This window comes from Rhamphochromis sp. 'chilingali' (assembly GCF_963969265.1).
Source record: "Rhamphochromis sp. 'chilingali' genome assembly, chromosome: 10".
In the NCBI taxonomy this organism is placed as follows: domain Eukaryota; kingdom Metazoa; phylum Chordata; class Actinopteri; order Cichliformes; family Cichlidae; genus Rhamphochromis; species Rhamphochromis sp. 'chilingali'.
In genome coordinates this window covers 15589176-15608928 of record NC_137937.1, presented here as the reverse complement: position 1 = coordinate 15608928, position 19753 = coordinate 15589176, and the positions used below count along the sequence as shown (strand labels likewise).

General features: G+C 41.2%; 2 protein-coding genes across 2 annotated transcripts in view; both read right to left on the bottom strand.

Annotated features, from left to right (window-relative positions):
* LOC308403463 (kelch-like protein 10) overlaps nucleotides 1–4834 on the bottom strand; it is a 50886-nt gene extending 46052 nt beyond the window's left edge. The window contains exon 1 of the mRNA XM_080892904.1: nucleotides 4339–4834. The gene's annotated coding sequence lies outside the window, so the exon portion shown is untranslated. The remainder of the gene's footprint in view (nucleotides 1–4338) is intronic.
* Nucleotides 4835–9067: 4233 nt separating this feature from the next.
* Nucleotides 9068–15262, bottom strand: LOC308404797 (kelch-like protein 10). The gene is made up of 5 exons (XM_080895022.1): nucleotides 14996–15262; nucleotides 13428–13911; nucleotides 12401–13015; nucleotides 11532–11681; nucleotides 9068–10142 (listed from the first exon to the last, which is right to left on the bottom strand). The coding sequence occupies exons 1-5, from the start codon at nucleotides 15145–15147 to the stop codon at nucleotides 9780–9782; spliced, it is 1764 nt and encodes a 587-aa protein (XP_080751148.1). The 5' UTR covers nucleotides 15148–15262; the 3' UTR covers nucleotides 9068–9779.
* Nucleotides 15263–19753: the final 4491 nt, after the last annotated feature.

The following is a 19753-nucleotide window of genomic DNA, read 5'->3' as shown; positions in this document are numbered from 1 at the left end:
TGTTTCATGGATATTGTTAGTAGTTCAATAAAGCTTATTGGAAATCATTATCACATTGATTTGCCTTTCAGGAGAGAAGGTTCCAGTTTGCCAAATAACCTCTGTGTCGCGGAGCAGCGTCTCCAGAGTCTCAGACGGAGATTTGAAAAGGATACTCATTATAAGGATGAATACACTAAATGTGTAAACAACATGCTTGAACGAGGATATGCCGAGTTTGTGCCTGTAGATGAGTTGCACAAAGATGATGGAAAGGTGTGGTACATCCCTCATCATGGAGTGTATCATCCCACAAAGGGCAAATTAAGAGTTGTATTTGACTGTGGAACAACTTATAAAGGAGCATCATTGAACAGTCAGCTTCTACAGGGACCTGATCTCACAAACTCGCTGGTTGGGGTTCTGATCAGATTTAGACAAGAGCCTGTTGCATTAATGGCGGACATTGATTCCATGTTTCACCAAGTTCACGTCTCAGAAAAACATGTCAACTTTCTCCGTTTCCTGTGGTGGCAACATGGCAACACTTCAAGGTCTGCACAGGAATGCAGGATGAAAGTGCATTTGTTTGGAGCTGTATCTTCGCCAAGTTGTGCAAATTATGCTCTACAGAGAACTGCAGATGATAATGCACAACAGTTTCCAGCTGAAGTGGTTGATACAGTCAAAAGAAACTTTTATGTGGATGATTGTTTGAAATCTGTTGCTTCAGAAGAGGAGGCAGTGCACATGGTGAAGAGGCTGACAGATATCTGCGCTAAAGGAGGATTTAAGCTTTCAAAATGGATCAGCAACAGTCGCACAGTGCTCATGTCAATCCCAGAGGAAAGAAGAGCAAAGGAAATTAAGGATCTGGATTTGGACACAGATCAACTTCCAGTTGAGAGAGCACTGGGTTTACAGTGGTGCATAGCAACAGACAAGTTCCAGTTCAGAACCTCCCTGCAGGACCGTCCAACAACCAGAAGGGGCATTTTGTCTGTGGTCAGCTCACTGTATGATCCTTTGGGAATCTTGTCTCCCTTCAGTATGCCAGCTAAACTGTTGCTACAAGAGCTTTGCCGACAAAATTTGAAGTGGGATGAAGTTATTCCCCACTCTCTTTCCCAGCGGTGGCGTGATTGGCTGGAGGATCTCCAGCTGATTTCAAAGTTTAAAGTGGAACGTTGCATTAAACCAAATTGCTTTGGAAGACCAGATAGGGCACAACTTCATCATTTTTCTGATGCAAGTCAAGATGGGTATGGAACGGTGTCATATTTAAAGTTGGAAAAGAATAACGTCACGCATGTTGCTTTTATCCTGGGAAAGGCTAGAGTTGCTCCTCTCAAGCAAACTACAATTCCCAGGTTGGAATTGACGGCTGCAGTTCTTGCAGTTCGGGTGAATAGGCTTCTGCAAAAGGAGCTGCAAGTCAGGTTGGAAAAATCAGTTTTTTGGACTGATAGCACAACAGTACTGAAATACATCTCCAATGAAACCAGAAGATTCAATACTTTTGTTGCAAACAGAATTGCTGTTATTCAGGAAGCAACAGATGTGAATCAGTGGAGATACGTTTCTTCTAAGGAGAATCCTGCAGATGACGCATCCAGAGGTATGAGAGCTGGGGATCTCCTCAAATGTAGGAGATGGATAAAAGGGCCAGAATTTCTCTATGAGTCAGAAAAGGAATGGCCTAAACTGGATGTGGAGTACAGTGTAATTTCTGCAGATGACCCAGAGGTCAAAAGGGACCTGACAATGAATGCCATTGTGAGAGAATTACAAAATCCTACCAGCTATTTTATCCTCTACTTCTCGTCTTGGGCAAAACTTAAAATCTCTGTAGCCTGGCTTTTAAAGATGAAAGAGGTCTTGGTGTTGTTGGCACAGAAGAGGAAAGAGTTGCTTGCTGCAGGTTTGAATAAGAATGATCCGGAAGGTCAGAAAGAAGTGGCGATAAGAATGGAAAGATTTAAGACCACTTTGAAGAAAGGAAATCTCACTCCAGAAGACTTGGCAAAGGCAGAACAAGCTATTCTTCAATATGCACAACAACAGAAATTTACGACTGAAATGGCTTTAATCCACAATGGCCTCAAAGGAGTCTCTAAGGGAAATTGTCTCTATAAACTTGATCCAGTGTTGGATGCAGGAATCCTCAGAGTGGGTGGCCGATTGAATAAAGCAGCCATGCCTATGGAATTAAAGCATCCTGTAATTTTGACAAAAGATATGCATGTGTCAACACTGATTTTACGCCATATCCATCAAAGGTTGGGACATGCAGGAAGAGCACACATGCTGTCAAAACTAAGACAAAATTACTGGATACTAAATGCAAATTCTGCTGCCAGGAAAATCATCTCTCGTTGTGTCACGTGTAGACGCAACAGAGGAAAGTTTGTTGAACAAAAGATGGCGGATCTGCCTGAAGAGAGAGTCCTGCCAGACATAGCCCCATTCACAAATGTTGGAGTGGACTATTTTGGACCTATAAGTGTTAAAAGAGGACGAAGTCTCCTTAAAAGGTATGGAGTTCTTTTTACTTGTTTCACCAGTCGTGCAGTACATCTGGAGATTGCATGTACACTTGATACAGACTCTTGTATAAATGCTGTGAGGAGGTTCATCTGTAGACGAGGCCCAGTTTCGACCATCAGATCTGATAATGCTACAAATTTTGTTGGGGCGAATCGAGAGTTGAAAGAAAGTTTGACTGAGCTGGACCATGCCAAAATTCAAAAGGCTTTTGTTCAGGATGGCATGAAATGGAACTTCAACATTCCAGCAGCCTCTCACCAAGGTGGTGTGTGGGAGCGTCTCATTCGTTCAATAAAGAATATTTTAGCCTCAGTTCTTAAGGAGCAAGTTCTGGATGATGAAGGACTCCACACAGTCTTCTGTGAGGTTGAAGCTATAATGAACGACAGACCCATTACTAAAGTTTCAGATGACTCAAATGATCTTGAAGCACTGACACCCAATCACTTGTTGTTGCTGAAAAATAAACCAGTTTTTCCACCAGGACTGTTTCATCCAAGTGATTTGCATGTCAGGAAAAGGTGGAAACAGGTACAGTACATGGCAGAGTTGTTCTGGAAGAGATGGCTTTCTGAGTACCTACCTTTGATGCAAGAAAGACAAAAATGGATGAGGACTAAAAGATGTCTTATACCTGGAGATGTTGTTTTAATTGCAGACGCTACAGCTCCAAGAGGATCATGGATGATGGCGAAAGTCTTAAATGTAAACCAGGATGCAAAAGGCTTGGTGCGTTCTGTGAGACTACAAACAAGGACCAGTGTTTTGGAAAGGCCAGTGACAAAACTTATTTTGCTACTGGAAGCCTCATCGTGAAGAAAATCCTCAATGAAAATTAAGGATTTGTTTAAGGGAATAGCTCCTCCTTTTGGGACTTTAAAGTAATTGTGATTGTATGCACAATTAGGGGCCGGAGTGTTGGAGCTATTTGTTCTTTATTTTTGTTTTTGTTCTTATTTTTGAAATTAGTTAAAGTTTGTTGTTAGTTTACTTATATTTTGGGGTTTATTTGTCGGTTAATATTTTGTTTTAAATGATTTGTTTTGTTTGTTGTTATTTTGTTAAATTAGTCAGTAAGAGCTGTAGGGCCATTTTGTTTCTATAAATAAAGAGACTGGTATAGGACCAGCATGCATTGGGGTGGGCCTATGGTTTTTTTTACCAGAGCAGGAGAAGCAGTAGGAAGGATCTTGTTATTGCTTGCCAAATGGATAAATAAACCAAAACTCTCAACTAAAAGGTTTGGACAATGGACTTCTTTTGCCTGCGTACGAAATATTACCTCAGTGCAGCAGTGGCTTGTGGACTTTAAGTTGTGGGACGTTTGATCTTACAAAAGTAAAGGAATTGCCACTACACACTCCTTTTAACCATCTCTCAACTTTCTCCACAAAACTTTTCAAATAGCTAGCCTTTGGCTCATACCACTGTGTCTGATCATGAAGAAGTTCCGACTCAGTCAAGTGATTTTTAACTGCATCGTTGTTTTCACAAAACTCGATATATATTTTTGAGAAGTCAGTGGCTAATTTAACAGACACTTCCTCAAAATTGCCATCATCTTCCATAAGCTCCTCAATCTCTTTTATCTTTCTAGTAAGATAACCCAACTTGGTTTTCCTTGTCACTTTAAGATGCTGAAGCTTTTCCTCTTGTGCTTTAAAGGTTGGCTTGGAAACTCTTTTTTTCCTGCTGCTCCATATTAATTGCGCTGCCATAAACCTTTCAATGCAATTAATCCTTTACACAGGCCATGTACCACTTAACCATACAGGAATTTTCACAAACCGTAAAGCAGGCACAGCCTCTTACTTTTCAGATGCAGGGTTTTCTTACTGCCGAAAGGATCCGGAAAACACGGGAAGACTGAAGCGCATCCTCTTTCACGTCCCGTTTTCCAGTTTTCCCTTGCCGCGCAGCGGGCCGATTACCTCTGAGCGCCGGTGACGCGTGCGTAATCCTCTCACTTTCGGAGCAGTTTTCTGACTATTACAGCGGCAACCTTCGGTCCTTCTTTGACGCTTCTGCAGAACGTAAAGTTTCTGACTCGTGCTCTTGTTAAGTCGCTTGGATGCCTTCCGGTAGCAAAAAACGAGGCGAAGGAAAAAAAAGGGGCAAAACATTTATTTTCCATACAAATCGAAAGGTACAAAACAAATGCCTCTGGTGGGAGCTCCGTTTATATTCCCTTTATGTTACAACAAAAAATAACATTAAAACGGCGACGGTCAGAAAACTGTTGCTCCACGTCCTGCTTGCTTACCTAACCTTTAACCCACACCCCTCCGCATGCGGGCCAAATACACACCCCTTTACGACATCTACCAACACTTTACAACAACAACAGACTAATAAAGCAGGATTAATTTATGGAGCACAGCATATTACATTATAACATAAAATGATCAAGATTATAATAAAAACTTAAAGATCATGACAAATACTTAAATATGGCATGATGTAACTGAGTAAAATATTGGCCTGGACTTGGCTCCAACAAAAATGAAGAAAAGAATTACAATAAAATCTCTGACTTCGAAATGAGTCTTTAAACACTGAAAATCAAATAAATGAACATTTTATTTTAAAGCACTGAAAGTCCCGTTATCCTTTAGGATATCACATCACTCTCCTCCTAACTCTTTTTTTTTTTTTTTTCCCAAAAACGGTAGGAGATGCAGATGTACTTATTTATTTATTTATTTTAATTTATTTATTTATTTATTTATTTATTTATTTATTTATTGTCATTGTCAAGAACAATGAAATTGCGTTTGGGGCTTCCATACAACCCCCAAAAAAAGAAGAAAATAATAAATACCCCTTAAAACCCAAGTGTACATATTTAACCCAGTGTGACTCCAATGCAATAAGACAATCCTTAGCAATAATGTTCGTAGAAATTCAGACAAAGACCTGAGAAACATGACAAAATACAACAATGCAACCCATTCAATATTATTGTACTGTGAGATATGATATCAGATATGATAGTTATCTATTTAAGAAAGAGGGGGGGGGGGCAGGAGGGGGAAGAGAATAAAGATATGATGCACCAATGCAGACCAGTTCATTGCTATTAAGAAGTTGGATATGGTTATTGTCCGGGAGAGGGGGGCAGAGAGTTCAGGAGCCTCACAGCCTGTGGATACAGGCTGTTGGCCAGTCTGGATGTTCTGGCCTGTATAGACCTGTACCTTCTCCCTGAGGGCAGCAGATGGAAAAGGTGGCGCGCAGGGTGATGTTGGTCCCGCAGGATACTGTGCACCCTCCTCAGACAGCGAGTGGGGAAGATATTACTGATCTCTGGCAGACTTGTTCCAATAATTCTGCCAGCTTCTTTCACCACCCGCTGGAGTGCTTGCTGATCGGCCTTGGTGCAGCTGGGGAACCACACTAGAAATCCATACGTCAGAACGCTGCTGATGGCACAGTTGTAGAAGTTCAGCATCAGAGATCTGGGAATGTGTGCGCTCCGCAGTCTCCTCAGGTAGTAGAGGCGCTGTTGGGCCTTCCGTGCAACTAAGGTGATATGGTTGCCCCAGGACAGGTCCTCAGTCACAGTTACCCCCAAGAATTTAAAACTGCTCACCCTCTCCACCGCCTCACTGCCAATGAAGAGAGGCAGATGGTTGTTATGACCCTTCCTCCGGAAATCTACAATGATCTCCTTGGTCTTTTTGGTGTTTAAGACCAAGTTATTGTCGTGGCACCATGACTCTAGTTGTTGCACCTCTGTCCTGTAGTTTGTCTCATCGTTGTTGGATATAAGTCCGAGCACTGTGGTGTCATCGGCGAACTTAACAATGAGATTGGACGCGCAGGAGGAAATACAGTCATGGGTGAAGAGAGTGTATAGCAGAGGGCTCAGAAAACACCCCTGAGGGGCACCGGTGTTGACCACAAGGGTGGAAGAGGTGTTCTTACCCACTCTGACACTCTGTCTGCGGTTAGTGGGTCTAGTGGTATCAAACAGACGGACAGCCAGGAGGTCGACTGAGTGATGGGCCCCGAAATAGGAGGTAAGCACCACCTGTTGATGTATAATAATTTATACATGTATAAATGACTTTTATACAGTAATTGGTCCGTGCCGGGTTATGGCTGAATTCCAGTGGAATGACGGTCCCGCCATAATAGACGTTCCAGCCATGTGTTCCAGCACTAAACCTAACCTTATCCCTAACTATAACCTTATTCCTAACTTTTACTAGCAGTTAAATGACGTAAAATAGTGTTTTCCAAAGCAATTTTTAGAAAATGAACAAACATGTGTAGATTGAGTCCAAACGGTTCTCATGTGCTCTCCTTTTTCCGATGCCGTAATTTAGGAACGTGTTGGGTACCCGAAAGCACAAAATGTTGACAATTTGTCACCTAGCGAAAATCATTACGCTTTGGGAGTGAGAACGTGTCTGACCACTACCCGCACACTTTTGCACCGGAGGTTTTCGGAAAGCTTTTATTTTGGTATTTCCGCTGATCCATGCAATAAATTTGCATGTTAGCCTAAACATTTAGATTTAACATTTAGATTTAAATATAATATTTAGATTGAACATTTGACATTTAGATTTAACATTTAAAATTCTGTTTTAAATATGAAAGTTACAAATATTTTACTAAATGTTGTAAAAAATGACTTGTTTTGAGCTAAATGTGGAAAAATGTTGCCGTTAATTTCAGCATGTTTCACTTTACAAACGGCGCCCCATACTCACAAGCCAGTCATGTTGAATGGTCACGGTCGGGTCGCACCCTGTCGGTCAAACAATGCAGTATAAAGGCAACCAACGCTAGATTGCCTAGCCTGTTAACGGGAGTCCGAATCCCCGCGGAAGGCCACTCCGGGCTAAAAAATAACCACGCGTCCGCGGCTATTGGTCGGTGCCAAACGCTGAACAAAACTGCATTCCTCGGAGCCGCGCTCCGGTCCTAAATCAATATGTTTACATGTTTTAAAAGCATCACTGTGGGCTCTCAGCCCTCTAGTTATTACCTGATGCCCGAACCGCGTTCTGCTGGTCAATCTGACCAAATACCCTAAACTAAAACTTGCCTGACTGGCATCACAGTCAACGAATATAACATCAATTTAAACACATAACATCTTAACATAAACACCCCAAAATCCCCACGGACACAAACCAGAAGCTCATCTGAGTGAACATTTAATTTACCTTACATTCCAATTTAGCACCTTTGGACATTATTTTAAATCAACAGGTGGTGCTTACCTCCTATTTCGGGGCCCATCACTCAGTCGACCTCCTGGCTGTCCGTCTGTTTGATACCACTAGACCTCAGCCAAACCCCATTAGTCCCTCCTCAAACTGGTTTCGGCACCAGAAAGCACAAGTCATATTAGCCTACTGTAAACACAGTATACAACAATTATCTACACCATTTAGCATTTTTTTAGGTTACTGTGACAAGCTTAAACTATGGATTACAGCTTTAACTTTCATGTGCTAGTGTCTTGTTGTTCACCTTTTCAATCCACGATGGTTGTCACTGGCCAAATATTTGTTGTTGTTGTTTTGTTTTTTGTGATCTTGAGGATTTTGTTTAAGTGTGGTAATGAGATGATGATTCTTTTTTCTGTATAGCTGAACAGGCTCTTGAGATCCTACATGTGCTGCCATCACTGTTCCCATCCACCTCTGCTCCTCCAAAGAGGGCACGGGATGCGAGTGAGGCTCTGGTGCATGTCCTTGAGGTGAGTTGTGTAAAATGTAGTAGTTGTTTTTTGTTTTTGTTCTTTTTGGGACAACAGTATTAAAAAATGCTTCTGATGAGTGCCAAAGTATTTTATATTCACATATTATATGTTCTAAGCCTTCAAAAGGCACCTAAAACACATTTTTGGAATGAGGGTTCTCACAGGTTAGATCTCTGTGACCAGTAAATACAAAAATGGATGCATTACGTGGTAGCACATTTTTATCACCTCAATGATACCTAATTAAATGTAGCCTTGGTTTTCTGTTTTTCAGGAAGGCTAGACAGATGTGAACAGTAATTCCATCGAGAATAATTAAAAGTAGCAATTTCAGATGTGTTTTCTCAGAACCTCAACTTTTGTTGTAATTTAGCTTTAGTTATGTGTTTGAAACAAAAGTGCATCATCCTTACAAAAGTATGTCTGTGTTATGTGTTAAAGGACCAAGAAGACCCTAATACCTATCTGATGAAACGTCCTCTCTCCTGCCCAGTCCTGATTGTGAGTCCATCCAACTGCATCCTAGCGGTAGGAGATGTGCCAATAACCACATTTCCAAAAGACTTGGTTACAGAGGGTGCTTTATACCTTATGGCCTACTATTACACCCTTCACTTTACATACCCAAAGTGTGTAGCCACTCTGCTTTCCGTCATACAGACGGAGGTTCTCTTGGACAAAATCCATGAGAGAGATCTCACATCATCTTACAAGAAGAGCATGGCTGAGTGGACTGCTTTTATTGGCCAGTAAAGCCAATATGGTCAGATGGACTATAGGAAAGGACTTCCTCTCTCGTTCCACGGCTACTACAGTCCATGTTGGTTGTGATTGATTTTTGTTTGTAATTTGGCCAGGTTAGCCCAGTGTTATAATTAAGGGTGCACGATAATATTGGCTAACATGCCGACATTTTGTGTTTGGTTTGTGCAGTGCAGAGACAGCCTCGCTTTTAGTTAATTTTAAGATTTTTTTTTTTTTTTAATCTTGAGTTTAGACAGAAGACTATTCAGAAAATAGGCTCTACTGTGAAAGAGTAAATTGACTAAGCTGAGACTGACTAGTTTAGTATAAAAGTAAGAATTGCTTTATTGGGTATTGGCTAGTACAACTGTAAAATATTGGATACATCCTTACTCAAACCTATAGACTGTTACCAGACAGAACCGCAGCTGAAATAACAAGGGAGAGTGAAAACTTCCCTTTATTCTTATGGTGTTTACCTAGCAAGAGTTGAAAAGTCCGACATGCGGCTTATTGTGATCTGGTCACCCTGTGTGCATGTCTGGTATGGCTGCTCAGCAGCCATACATTACAGGGAATGAAAAAATCTTTTCAATTTGTTATTGTTGCAATTGCATTCTCTTAATAAAACCCAGTATCTACAGTGCAGGCTCTCCTACTGAAAGTTTTTGAGATACATACATAAAATGTCCAGTTCACCAGCAGTTTAATGCTCTAAAGATTTATTTCAGTCCTTCATGTTGGAGACTCACATGTTGACACATGGCAGTACTGCACTTTAAAGATTTTACGTGGACTCTGCTGACTCCATTGCTAATTGTAGAACGTTTTCAACTGGCAGGAAGTCACGAGGAAAGGTGTACTCAGTCAGGTTGGAAAGTCCGGACATCACACAGCAGCTCAAGTCTGTGCGGAAAATATCCATGTCGCACGCCTCATACCACTCATTGGTTAAAGCGGTGTAGTACTCGACGTCCGAAGTGGTGGTGAAGCCGTTGAAACCCCCGACGACAAAGAGGCGATCATCAATTACCTCAATGCCAAAGTTGCTGCGGGGGGTCAGCATAGAGAACACGAGGTTCCACGTGTTGGTATGCGGGTTGTAAGCCTCAGCGGTGCGCAGATAGTTGTTTCCATCGAAGCCACCAACCTAAAAGTAAATACGTGGCTCAAATGATTGAATGTAAGTGTAACCAGCTTCACCGTACCCCTGTAAGAAAATGCACCTGCTATATGTCTTTAGCTGCTTTTGCACAGATACTCCAGAAAGTGACGGAAGAATTAAGTTGCAATATTGTCCAAAGTTGCCCTTAATATGTAGCAGATACAAGGAAATTGTTTACCTTAGGTGTGATCTGACTACTGGAAATACTCTGATTGGTTTAGGGTTTTACCTGGATAAAGCGAACAGCTACCTGACATATTCTCATGCTGTTATATGGAGTTTACACATAAAAGTTGTTTAAAAAAGGCCCATTAACGTCCCAGTATTTGCATTTTCACAGGCCCGCATTTGTTGGGAATGTCTAGAAAAGATCAGGGTGCAGTGGTGTGTGAAAATGACTTCTGAATTAAAAGGAGAAAGTAAAATAAAGTAGAAGCCAGCTCTTGTGGAAGTCTGTATGAGACCTTTTTTCACTCAAGCCTCAACTACAGCTATTAAAGTGCTGTTGTCTATTACACCACGCTATTATCAACAAAGATGAATAGCCCTCGACAAAAAGTATTTGTGTTTTCAGTATAAATGTCTTCACAGCTCTTTTGCCTTTAGTCCAAAAAGGAACATTGAGTTCCAGTCCTTTCTTCCTATAACAGATTAAAATAGCCCTGACAGGCCTTGGTGCCTATAAGCCTGATCAAAGACCCTGAGGTCAGCACCAGGGTAAGGTCACTGCATTCTGCTGATGATAACTTTTCCTTTTTTTGAATAGAGACTTAGTCTGAATAGAAAATAAATACTAAACGGTAGCTAGCTAAATAAAGAAGTGTGTCTCAGAAGGTGAGACTAAAATCTTTGCTTTTTACCAAAGGGTGCAGCTGCAAAACAACTAAATAAGTGGTTTTAAGGCAAATAGCAAGATAAATTTACAGCTAAAATGCCTACCGTCCCCAGAGGATGAGTTCTAATCACTTGGCTTATTCCCTCATTTTTCTAAAGGTATTGCAGGATAAGTTTGAAATTGTCTCTAACATATGTCCTCTATGGAACGATGAGGATGACAATGTTGGTTTTGAATAAGTATTTCTGTTGTACTGAGTGAAATGTGAAATCATCAAAGACACAACATTTTGGGAATGAGGCACATGAAAAAAAAAAGAGAGGCAGAGACATCACTAATCAGTTAAATTAATACATAGAATGAGTAAGAATGCCTTCTCTGAACCTGTGGTCAGGATAGGAATCTGATCATTGATAAATACAAAACAAAGTTAGCCAAATTCTGTGTCAGCCAAATCTGTGTTAAACCTTGCTGATCAAAGCACATTACAGATTTGATTTGTATGTTACGTGAGTGTCAGCACTACTTTGTGGTCTTACTGCAAAGACATGATCCGCATATGCAATGACACCTATCCCGCTGCGGCGGCTGTTCATGGGACTGATCATCGTCCACTGGTTGCTCTCTGGGTTGTAATATTCAGCTGTCTGCAGACACTCGTTGCCATTGAGTCCACCACAAATGTAAATCTGAAAACAAAAAAGGGACATTAAAAATTTTTACATTTCTTAGATTTCAGTTGGAAACAATGTTACCTGTAAGTGAAATGTTTCCACATCATTTGTGAAGTAAGACCGATACTCAGTACCCAAGTGTCCAACTGAAAAATATGACAATTAACAAATGTGTGTGTTTTACAATTTTTTTAATATCTGTTATATTTTAGTTGACAAGTCAACTCAACTAAAGTACTGTACATAAATGCAAAGATGCACTTGTGATCAGTTAGAAACAAAATAGATATATATTAGTATATTTTTCAACTTTTTAAACTATACTTTTAAATTTGAAAACATGAACATAGAAACCAGTTTGTGACCTATCTTGCACCTCGCTTCACTGTAAAAATGTGTATTCCCTGACTGGTTGGCAAGTGGTTGCTGGAGGTTGATGGCTGTCACTACTGTGAAATTGTAACCAGGAAGGTTTTGCACCACAAGCCTCCTTGTGTTTCCTTTGGTCGTAAGCAGACTGTTGAGGTTTGCATGGAGTACTCTGACTTACTGCAAATACTCAAACTATTTGCTGTAGAAATCTGTAGAGTCTTTCATACAACCACTGCCTAACCAGCTGAGGAGTACACATTTTCCCCTAGCAACTGGTTGTTACCAAAGGTTTCTGACAGGTCTCTAGGCCTGTGTGCCTTAGACCCTACTCTATTTCTCTGCTACTGTTTTACTTCACCCACCCGGTTGTTAAGTGTTGTGCAGCTGGCGTGGCTCCTCTGTTCGTGCATCGGTGCAATAAGACTCCACTGGTTGATTTCAGGTTGATAGCGCTCTGCACTGCTGAGTCGTACATGCCCGTCGTGGCCTCCCAGGGCATAGATGAACCCGTTCAACACAGTCACGCTCACATAGCAGCGGCGGGAGTGCATGGGCGCCACCTCATTCCAGGCGTGAGTGGTCAGGTCAAACCTACGGACGCTGTTGAAATGCTCCACCCCGTCGAAGCCACCAACGGAGTAGAGGTACCCGTTGAGGAAGGCGGCTCCATGATAAGCACGAGGACACTCGAGGTTGTTCGTTACGTTGACCCAGCGGTTAGCCCGGCAATCGTAGGCCTCGATGCCGTTAGTTGGCTCACCACCACTCCACCCCCCAATGGCCAGCAGGATGGAATGAGGCAGGCGGGGACGAGCAAGAGGGTGATACAAGGCAGACATGAAGGGTCTGCTTCCTAGATCATGTATGTCTAAGATGGCATTACTTATCATGGACAGGCACTCAGAATTGGCCTCCACCAGCTCACTAGACAGCACATTGTCCTTTAGGTAGTCTGACGTCATCAATCCCAGTCGGACCTATAGAGAGATGACAGAAGAGAATGTGACTATGAATTTCAACTACATCAGTTTTAGTAAACTCAAGCTTCTTTAGGATAATGCTCCTAATGTTGTTTAATTTTCTTATTGCTAGCAAGAGAGCGACCAAAGTCAGACACCATTAGCCTTTTCGTCAACAGGGACAGTTTTTAGTCATAGCCCTAGCAACTATACTTAATAAATATAATTTATTCTATAGTATGTGTGTAGAGATCTGATACGGTTTTAATGCTCTTGAAGAGAATTTCTTAAATGTGGTTTGGCTACACCTGAAAAGAGCAACATCTCAAGATATTAAAGCATCCTTATACCCAGATGGATCGACTCAATCTATGACTTAAATGCTGAAGATTTAAGTCCAAACTAAATGTAGTAATGAAAGTTTATAGACCTTGGACAACAGAGCGGTGAGGTGTTGTTTCCGTTGTACAGGTACATGGCTAATCCACTTTGTAAGCGCTTCATACACAGTGGTCTCCAACTGCACATTGAGGTCCTCTCTATCAAGGATGTCAGCAAGTTCCTCCACAGTTAGCTGCAGGAACTCCTCCTCAAGAACAACCTGCTCAAAGTTACTGATGATGTAGTGGTAGGCCTTGGTGCGTAGTTCGGGTGATAAGCATACTTTTGTGAACTGCCAAATGCCAACGCAGTTCTCTGGGCACAGTTGCTCCCCGAGGAAGTCAGAGCAGAGTTTCACAATGTCCATTGCATTGAATTGATCAGCTGCCATGAGAAGTTCCACTACATTTTCCCCCGTTATGGAAACTGAGCCGGTGTATGCAAAGTTAATGATGAGTGCCATCATCTCAGAAGACAAGCCAGGTATGTTGAAGACCTGTTTGTCTGGGTCGCTGCAGTGGGTGAAAAGAGCCCTGAGGGTAGAGATGGAGACAGAGTAGAGAATATTAAAAGGTGTGGAGGCAACAAGATAATAAACTATGTCATGCACAAGTACTCCAAGTAACTCCAAAACAGAGTTTGTACATGTTTAGTGCACTTGATTGTTGGGTTTTCAATGTCTTTATTACATTGGCAGCATGTTTATGAAGCTATTGCCAAACACAATGCAGTCCCACACCATGACAGAGCCTCCACCGTGCTTTAAAGTTAACTCTAAACACTCACTGTTGTACCTCTATGACAAATATTGAAATCAACTCCATAGGGCCAGTTTACCCTGATATTTAGTCTAGTTATTGCGTAATTTGGCATACCTCAGTCTGTTTCCTTTCCTTATGGAAGTTCCAGTGCATGTTGCTTAATTACAGTCTCGGTTTCCCTTCCACAACCATTTCTTTTCTTTTCTTTTTTCTTAACATTTATTTATTGGTTTTAACAGGTTTTACATGAACCATGAAACCATTTCTGATGAGGATGAGGAAACCATTCCTCTGAAAATGATCGGGTACAAGCACTGGACTAAAAAGTGTGAAAATCGTCCAAACGAAACCTTTATAAGTCTTCAAAAAAACACTATTGCTCAAGTAGACTTTTAAAAAATCATCTGTTTCAAAGCAAAATATAAAAAAATGAGAGGCAACTCAAAACTTTTGCTCAGCGTATAACTGTATAACACAGTTCAACCTTTTTAGTATCAGGAAGTCTGGTGTGTCTTACTGTCTCAATAACAGTGGGGAAGATATTAATGTAACTTAATAAAACACTTCAATTAGACTTCACACAATCACCAAGTGATTCACAGTGCTTTTTAAATGGCACATTTACTGAAGTGGAATCTGGAGCTCTGTGAAGGTAATGATGAAATCTGCAAATGTTTGCATTATGTTTTGGGTGTATCTGTCAGTTGACCGTGACAAAGTCTTTCTATCAGAAAAGTTTTATGATTCAACCTGTTCCTTTTGGTTGGCACTGTTTCACCAACTAAGACCATGAATTACATTTTTCACAGGTATAAATCAGTCAACTGTCCTTCACATTATCAGGTAAGCAACTCACCTGAAGTACGGCGTACAGTTACATAGGATGATCCTGTGGACCGGAAATTCAACATCCTCCACTTTGATGATTGCATCACAAAATTGTCCCTCCAAACGGAGTTCATTATACACTGAGCTCGACTTGTATGGCAGCTGGCCTTCTTCACTCATCTTGAGTTTTGTGACTGCTTTTCTTAGTTTTTTTTGTCTGCAGTTTGTCTTGAAGTGTTCAGATCACAAAATCAAACCTAACTGAGGAATTTGGGGAATGGAGCCCATGACATCATCATGACTTGGCAACTGTTGCCATGAATTGTTTTGAAATGTATATTTACATTGTTTTAATGAACCTTTCATTGCATAAAAAAAAGCTTTGTTTTGATTTGATTTGGATTTAAGAAATTGCATATGAGCCTCACAGATAGCATACAGCATTTTGTATGTTTGCCTCACAGAGGTCACCTAGTAAAATAAGCACTTCAAAACACTCTTACGAATGGACTACAATATCATATTTAGCTCATATTTAACCTTAATAGGCCATTTTGTTTAATAAAATCACTTTGTAATATCCAAACAGATATTACAAAGTGTGATTCATGGCTAAGCTGTTTTCTTGGGTTGTATTAGACTTTTATCTAGTTGGAAAAATGGGCTCCTGCACTTTACTGATGTACAATAGTAGTAAGAAAGAAAGAAACAAAACACATATATACACTGTATGTATAGTACAAGACTGTTATAATGACGGTGCTTGACAGTATTACCTCAGACAGGTGCAAGCAGTCACCTGTCTGAGCACAGACTGCAGATCTGTTGTTGAGCAATTTCTTTCCATTCATAGATAAATGCAGCATCCAGCTGCAATGGGTTCTGGTTGCCTCTAATGAACATGCCAGCCCAAAATTACCCAGGCATATTCAGTGGGAAAGACATCAACACTAAATGCTGGCCAAGGAAGTGTCTGGATATGCTAGTGATCTCTGGCAATGTGGAGGCGACACGCAAACTGCCACAGGCCAGGTTGTTGTACAGGTTAGAGAACTTCATCTCGATAGCTCTGTCAAGTCACTTCCACCAAGAACAGTCAGATTGATAGGTTTGTAGCTTGAACCCATCCGCTGGAACGTTGAAGACAATATAATTACACTGCAAAGCAAGACACAAGTAGGCAAGCTTCTTCATGTTTCTCGTGCACGGGAGAGAACCGGACAGGCACCGTTCCTTCGCTTGACCCCAGTTGCTCTCGTCCGTTCTCCCGTACCACTGTTCTTTTATTGAGGTTACATGAATATGCATAAGTTCATTAACATATGACGTCTACATACACACAAAGAGTACCTTGCCTGTGTGTGTGTGTGTGTGTGTGTGTGTGTGTGTGTGTGTGTGTGTGTGTGTGTGTGTGTGTGTGTGTGTGTGTGTGTGTGTGTGTGTGTGTGGACTGCTGATCAAAGGGTCAAACATCCTTGGTCAGGAAGAGGGTAGCCTCCCCCTCACCCTAGATGGTTCATCCTAGATAACACGGTGAGGAAGTCCTGCAGTTCATCTAAACAAAGAGCACTTAGACTAGAACAGACGCAACTACGTTAATCCTACCATAAAACAATAAGACACGGTATGACCTCTCATGCTCCCAAAGTGCTGTCTAATACACACAAAGTTTGCAGACTATCAAGGATCAAAACCTCTACCAATCTACAACTAATTACAAAACTCTAAGCATATATAAGTAAATATTTCTAAGCATAAATGACAATCAACAATACAAATCTAACACAGATGGTCATGCAAGGGATCACGCGGGATCATGCGTCATGCATGCTCAGCCTGGCATCAGGATTCTTCAGTCAGTTGCAGCAGGGTGGCAGTGATGACAGTATAAGGCATAGGTGTCAAACTCTGGCCCGCGGGCCAAATGTAATTGTACCAAATTATTATTAGAGCTGGCCTACTGGTATTATACAACTAATATACATATTGTTTAGTATTAAACTTTGCTTGTTCCATATTCAGTTTTTCAGCAAAACTTGTTTGAGTCCATAAGAAGAGATTCATTCTTAAATCTGGAGGAAGATTTTTTTTTTCAATAAATATTAATGTTAGCCCGCGACCTTGTTCCAGTTTTGAATTTTGGCCCACTGTGTATTTGAGTTTGACACCCCTGGTATAAGGCATACACCAGAGAAGTCATTCCTTTGTCACTATCAGTGGCTTCATCCACCTGCAGAGGAAAGCAGCTACCATGCACCTTATCATTAAGCACTCGATAGGCAACTTTACAGGGGTAGAGCACAGACGCAGTTTTAGCAGAGACACTGTTGAGCACGACGGTTTAGAAGTGTGTGTCTGAAAAAGCCCTCTGACTTGTCTTTGTGCTCTGGATGTTTGGCGTCTTAGCTTGTTAAGCTTTAAACTGTCACAAACTTGCACTTTAAGACAGACACGCTGCGGCCTCTCCTCATCACCCACCGCTGCGCAGGTATGCTTCAATTCAATTCAATTCAATTTTATTTATATAGCGCCAAATCACAACAAAAGTCGCCTCAAGGCGCTTCATAGATACAGAGAAAAACCCAACAATCATATGACCCCCTATGAGCAAGCACTTTGGCGACAGTGGGAAGGAAAAACTCCCTTTTAACAGGAAGAAACCTCCGGCAGAACCAGGCTCAGGGAGGGGCGGCCATCTGCTGCGACCGGTTGGGGTGAGAGAAGGAAGACAGGATAAAAGACATGCTGTGGAAGAGAGACAGAGGTTAATAACAGATATGATTCAATGCAGAGAGGTCTGTTAATACATAGTGAGTGAGAAAGGTGACTGGAAAGGAAAAACTCAATGCATCATGGGAATCCCCCGGCAGCCTACATCTATTGCAGCATAACTAAGGGAGGATTCAGGATCACCTGGTCCAGCCCTAACTATATGCTTTAGCAAAAAGGAAAGTTTTAAGCCTAATCTTGAAAGTAGAGATAGTGTCTGTCTCCCGAATCCAAACTGGAAGCTGGTTCCACAGAAGAGGGGCCTGAAAACTGAAGGCTCTGCCTCCCATTCTACTTTTAAATACTCTAGGAACAACAAGTAGGCCTGCAGAGCGAGAGCGAAGTGCTCTAATAGGGTGATATGGTACTACAAGGTCATTAAGATAAGATGGGGCCTGATTATTTAAGACCTTGTATGTGAGGAGCAGGATTTTGAATTCAATTCTGGATTTAACAGGAAGCCAAAACAGGAGAAATATGCTCTCTCTTTCTAGTCCCTGTCAGTACTCTTGCTGCAGCATTTTGGATTAGCTGAAGGCTTTTCAGTGAGTTTTTTGGACATCCTGATAATAATGAATTACAGTCGTCCAGCCTGGAAGTAATAAATGCATGAACTAGTTTTTCAGCGTCACTCTGAGACAGGATATTTCTAATTTTAGAGATGTTGCGCAAATGGAAGAAAGCAGTCTTACATATTTGTTTAATATGTGCTTTGAAGGACATGTCCTGGTCAAAAATGACTCCAAGGTTCCTCACAGTGTTACTGGAGGCCAAGGTAATGCCATCCAGAGTAAGAATCTGGTTAGATACCATATTTCTAAGATTTTCAGGGCGGAGTACAATAACCTCAGTTTTATCTGAATTAAGAAGCAGAAAGTTAGCGGCCATCCAGGTCTTTATGTCTTTAAGACATTCCTGCAGTTTAACTAATTGGTGTGTGTTATCTGGCTTCATGGACAGATAGAGCTGGGTGTCATCGGCATAGCAGTGAAAATGTATGCTATGTCTTCTAATGATGCTGCCTAAGGGAAGCATGTATAATGTAAACAGAATTGGTCCTAGCACTGAACCCTGTGGAACTCCATCATTAACCTCAGTGTGTGAAGAGGACTCTCCATTTACATGCACAAATTGGAGTCTATTAGATAGATATGATACAAACCACTGCAGTGCAGTACCTGTAATACCTACAGCATGTTCTAATCGCTCTAATAGGATATTATGGTCAACAGTATCGAATGCTGCACTCAGGTCTAGCAGGACAAGCACACAGATGAGTCCACTGTCAGAGGCCATAAGAAGATCATTTGTAACCTTCACTAAAGCTGTTTCTGTGCTGTGATGAGCTCTGAAACCTGACTGAAACTCTTCAAATAAACCATTCCTCTGCAGATGATCTGTTAGCTGTTTGACAACTACTCTTTCAAGGATTTTTGATATGACAGGAAGGTTGGAGATTGGCCTATAATTAGCTAAGACTGCTGGGTCTAGAGATGGCTTTTTGAGTAAAGGTTTAACTACAGCCAGCTTGAAGGCCTGTGGTACATAGCCGATCATTAGAGATAGGTTGATCATATTTAAGATCGAAGAATTAATTAATGGCAGGACTTCTTTGAGCAGTTTTGTAGGAATGGGGTCTAAAAGACACGTTGATGGTTTGGAGGAAGTAATTATTGAAGTTAACTCAGAAAGATCAATTAGAGAAAAAGAGTCTAACTTAACATCAATGGTACTAAGAGTAGCTGTAGATAATATTACATCTGTGGGATGATTATTGGTAATTTTTTCTCTAATGATAAAAATTTTATTTGTGAAGAAGTTCATGAAGTCATTACTAGTTAACGTTAAAGGGATGGTTGGCTCACAAGAGCTCTGACTTTTTGTCAGCCTGGCTACAGTGCTGAAGAGAAACCTGGGGTTGTTCTTATTTTCTTCAATCAGTGATGAATAGTAAGATGTTCTGGCTTTGCGGAGGGCTTTCTTATAAAGCAGCAAACTATTTCTCCAGGCTAAATGA

What these genes read in the sequence shown, in the direction of transcription:
- LOC308404797 (XM_080895022.1), bottom strand. Translation starts at nt 15,147, where the DNA reads ATGAGTGAAGAAGGCCAGCTGCCATACAAGTCGAGCTCAGTGTATAAT. An exon ending in AACTGTACGCCGTACTTCAG is followed by an intron (nt 13,912 to 14,995) that starts GTGAGTTGCTTA and finishes CTCTACCCTCAG; the next exon opens with GGCTCTTTTCACCCACTGCA. An exon ending in TCACCGCTCTGTTGTCCAAG is followed by an intron (nt 13,016 to 13,427) that starts GTCTATAAACTT and finishes ATCTCTCTATAG; the next exon opens with GTCCGACTGGGATTGATGAC.